Source organism: Teleopsis dalmanni, unplaced genomic scaffold (genome assembly GCF_002237135.1).
Source record: "Teleopsis dalmanni isolate 2A unplaced genomic scaffold, ASM223713v2 unscaffolded_contig_0157, whole genome shotgun sequence".
NCBI classification, from domain to species: Eukaryota; Metazoa; Arthropoda; class Insecta; order Diptera; family Diopsidae; genus Teleopsis; species Teleopsis dalmanni.
The window spans coordinates 1-4,298 of NW_024031539.1; the positions used below are offsets into that span (position 1 = coordinate 1).

At 39.7% G+C, this 4,298-nt stretch overlaps 2 protein-coding genes across 2 annotated transcripts; both read right to left on the reverse strand.

The window, feature by feature from the left end:
- Nucleotides 1-137: 137 nt before the first annotated feature.
- Nucleotides 138-1,370, reverse strand: LOC119663146 (the record flags this gene model as incomplete). The annotated part of the gene is made up of 2 exons (XM_038072815.1): nucleotides 516-1,370; nucleotides 138-473 (listed from the first exon to the last, which is right to left on the reverse strand). Coding segments are annotated over exons 1-2 (1,191 nt in total), but the record flags the coding sequence as incomplete, so codon positions are not given.
- A 13-nt stretch (nucleotides 1,371-1,383) lies between these two features.
- On the reverse strand, nucleotides 1,384-2,943 carry LOC119663147. The gene is made up of 2 exons (XM_038072816.1): nucleotides 2,939-2,943; nucleotides 1,384-2,881 (listed from the first exon to the last, which is right to left on the reverse strand). The coding sequence occupies exons 1-2, from the start codon at nucleotides 2,941-2,943 to the stop codon at nucleotides 1,384-1,386; spliced, it is 1,503 nt and encodes a 500-aa protein (XP_037928744.1).
- Between the last annotated feature and the right edge of the window lie 1,355 nt (nucleotides 2,944-4,298).

The following is a 4,298-nucleotide window of genomic DNA, read 5'->3' on the forward strand; positions in this document are numbered from 1 at the left end:
CTACATAGTGCAAGTGGCAAACTGAGTAGAGTAATAATGGTGAGCAGCAACCCAGGGTTCAGACATGATCGTTTTGTTGGAGTTATCCCATTGACTAATGATTCAGGTTTTCTGATACGATTTAATGGAATGCTTACGATAAGCGACACGGGAGGTGACCTTGGAGTTTCTTGAGTCTGTTCTGATTCGATTTTTCTTTCAGTAATTTTTCCAAAGGTTGGATCTTCTAATTTATCGTCTTCAGGAAATAATGGAGCTAATTTATGCACCGGTCTTTTAAATACTCCCTTTTTTGTTTGAATGTCACAAACTCTCACTAAACCATCTTCGCCTTTGTAAACCTTGATGATGCGTCCCAAAGGCCATTGCAGAACTGGGACATTGTCTTCTTTAAGGATTACCGTCGTATTGGTCTGTATGTTGGTGATTGGACCCTTCCACTTGTGGCGCTGTTGCAATTCGCTTAGATACTCCTTAGTTCAGCGCTGCCAAAAACTGTGTTTTAGTTCTGATACCAGTTGCCAGCGTTTAAGTAATTTTTCTTTAGAGTCACGTGTACGCACATCAACGTTTGAAGTGATTTCTTCACCTATAAAAAAATGACCTGGAGTTATTCCGTTCAAATCGTTTGCATCTGATGAGTACAACACTGCTTCAACTTCAATAACGACAGTTTCAAGCTCTTCATATGTAAGTGATGCTGTTGAAACATTTTTGACCAGCAAATATTTGGCACATTTTACTGCTGTCTCCCATAACCCGCCGAAGTGTGGTGACCTTGGTGGAATGAAGTGAAATTCTATGCCTTTCGTACTGCACATTCCTGCAATTGATTCCCTCGCTCGATCAGCGTTGATGACGTCAGTCAGTTCCTGCAACTTGTTTTTCGCTCCAACGAAGTTGGTCGCATTGTCGCAGTATAATGTTTTACAGCGTCCTCGTCTTGCTATGAAGCGTTTTAATGCTCCAATGAATGCATCTGTGGTCAGATCAGTCACAAGTTCTAAGTGTACGATGTTGGTTGCAAAACAGCAAACGACAGCGATATACGCCTTTTGTGGACGCTTGCCTCTTGTTTTGTAATGAACCCATATTGAGCCACAATAATCAACTCTAGTGCTGAGAAATGGTCGAGCTGGTTGCACACGGTGTCCAGGCAAATTTCCCATGATTTGATTGTACACAATTGGACTTGCTCTTCTGCATCTTAAGCATTGTTGTATTACAGCTCTCATCAAGCTTTTTCCTTTGAGGGGCCAAAAACGCTGCCTCACTTGTGCCAGCAATGCTTGGCCGCCACAATGATAATTGTCTTTATGTATTTTTTCTACCAGCAACTTTACTAGTGGATCGTTGCTTGGTAAAATCATTTGATGAATGGAATTAAATTGCAGAAGAGCTTAGCCGTCCGCCAACACGTATTACCCCTTCTTCATCTACGAACGGAGTTAGAGAACTGAGGTTATGAGTTTTTGGCACAAATTCGTCCTTAACTAGCATTTTCCTCAGATCAGAAAAATCGGAGGCCTGGATTTGACGTATTATTACCTTAAGTGCTACGTCGAGCTCCATCGGTGAAAGCTGCATGGTCTCTGGTTTTGATTCTTTTGGTTTCCGTGCGTTTTTTGTGAAACGAAGTACATATCCAACAACTTTTTGGACATGTGTAAATAAATTTCTTGAATGAATTAAGTAGACCCATGCATGCTCATTAGTAGGTTGTTGTGTTGATAAAGCGAACACCACCGTGTTATCTTCAACAATTAATTCCCTTTTGAAGGGAGCTGACCACAACGGCTTTGGCTGATATAAAAATAGTGGACCATATAACCACATGAAGGAAGATGAAAATTCCCGCGGTTTAAGCCCTCTTGACAGGATATCTGCCGGATTTTGTTTTGACGGGACGTGACGCCATTGTTCTGGAATTGTTAACCGAAGGATTTTTACAATTCGGTGGGCGACGTAAACAAGTAATTTGCCTGGATGATTGTTTATCCAGGAAAGCACAATTTGTGAATCTGTCCAAAAGTAAGCTGCTTTGTCTTGATAGCCTAAATCAAGTTTAACTCTTCCCATGAGTTCTGCTGCTAGCAACGCTGCACACAATTCTAGTCGTGGAATTGTTTGAGATTTTATGGGTGCTATACGAGATCTGGAGCATAGTAGATTAAGTTTTATCGTTTTATCCTTTTGTACTGTTCTAATGTATACTGCTGCACCATAAGCCCTTTCTGAGGCGTCACAAAAAGCATGCAGCTCAACATGGCTGTAGCCTTGACTGCTGAATACGTGCCTCACAACTGTTGCATTGTCCAACAAGGCCAGATCTTCTCTATACGATGTCCATTGTTTGCGTATTTCTGACGGAAGATCATCATCCCAATCGAGTTTTAGCTGCCATGTTCCTTGCAACAAAATTTTGCCGATGACCAAGAGTGGACCAATAAGACCCAAGGGGTCATATATGTGTGCCAAATCGGAGCTCATAGATCGTTTTGTTGTGTGACTATGCTCTAAAATGTTAACCTTGATACGAAATGAATCCGACTTTGGTAACCATAAAACACCCAACGTCTTTGTGAATTGGGTTTCCTTGGAATCAAAATTGACATTTACTTCTTGATCTTTTGGAGCGATTCCATGTAAAAGTTTTGAGTTGTTTGCACACCATTTTTTTAGTTTCATTCCAGCCTTGTCTAGAATTGTTATTAATTGTTGTTGAATTAGTAACGCTTCGTTGATGGTCTCAGCTCCTATGAGACCGTCGTCAACATAAAAATCCTTTTTTAAAGATGTGGCGCCATATAAATAATTTCCTTGATATTCATCCTCCAATTTTGTTAGACAGCGTGTTGCTAAATATGGCGCTGCTCTTGTGCTATAATTAACTGTGTTCAACTGATAATAATTAAGTGGTTCTGTGGGATTTTCTCACCACATTATGAGTTGCAGATTTCGATCATCTTTGTTAACCCATATTTGACGCTACATTTTTTCCACATCAGTTTTTAAAACATATTTGTGCATTCTAAATCTGAGCAAAATCGAAAACAGTTCGTCTTGAACTTTTGGACCATTAAACATTATGTCATTTAGTGATGGCCCTCATAATTTGTGTACTGAAGACGCAATTCGTCTTCTGTGAGTTCCGAAGTTGAATCTGGAATTTCCTCTGATTCCCAGAATTTCAATATAGATTCTTCTAGTTCCTTAGTAGTGCATATGCCACAAGTTGCCGTGCTTGAATTTAAAGTTTCAACATTGCCAGCTAAAACCCATCCAAAAATAGAATTCTGAAGTGTTGGAAGACTACCTGCTAGTTTTATTTGACCTTCAATAAGTAACTTGAAAAAGATCTCTGCTCCTAACAGGCAATCTATTCGGCCAGGTTTGTTAAAATCTTGATCAGCGAGAGTTAATTTCTTTGGAATATCCCAGAATTCGATATTCAAATACTGCATTGGCTGATCTGAAACGATTTTTGGTATGATATGTGCATCCATCTCTGCTACAAATTCGTTCAACGTTGATTGTACTCGGATTATTGTTTGATGACGTATTTTTGATTCATTTGCTCCTACGCCTTCCACACTCATAAGCGTTGGCTTAGGCTTGCAGCCCAATTTTTTTGACAGGCGGTTTGTTATGAGATTGATTTGAGATCCAGAGTCCAATACTGCTCTGCATTCAATTTGTCTTCCGTTTGATGCCAGCAATCTTATTCTGGCCGTCCCTAATAAGGCATAATTAGATTCGTTATTGGTATTGTTTGTTAAAAGGGTTATTTTATTTGATGATTGGTTTGAAACTGAAGCTTGAGCTGTTTGTTGAGGCGTTGAGTTATTTCCTTGAAGAACAGTACCTTTTGTGTATTGATTCCCCTTTGGATTATGCATCAAAGTGTTATGTTTTTTAGAACATTTAGTGCAGTGCCTGAATTTACACTCATCAACTCGATGTCCAATCCTGAGGCAGTTCACACACAAATTGAACTCCTTAACCCAATTCCATCGTTGTGATAGATTAGCCGTCTCGAATTTTTTGCAAGCGTAGACCATGTGACCGTCTTTATTGCAAATTGGACAGGTTTTACTTAAACCAAATTTTGTAGCTGAAGCACACGTTCGAGTGACTGATGAATCTCCTTTTCCCCTAGCCTCAAGTGATTGAAATCTATGTTCCAAAAATTTTAGCAATTCATCAATGGTTATTAAACGTTTGTTGTCTGTTAGCCCTTGTTCGAAAGCTGTTAGAGTTTCTGCATCCAGCTTGCGCAGCAATAGATGTACCAGTAT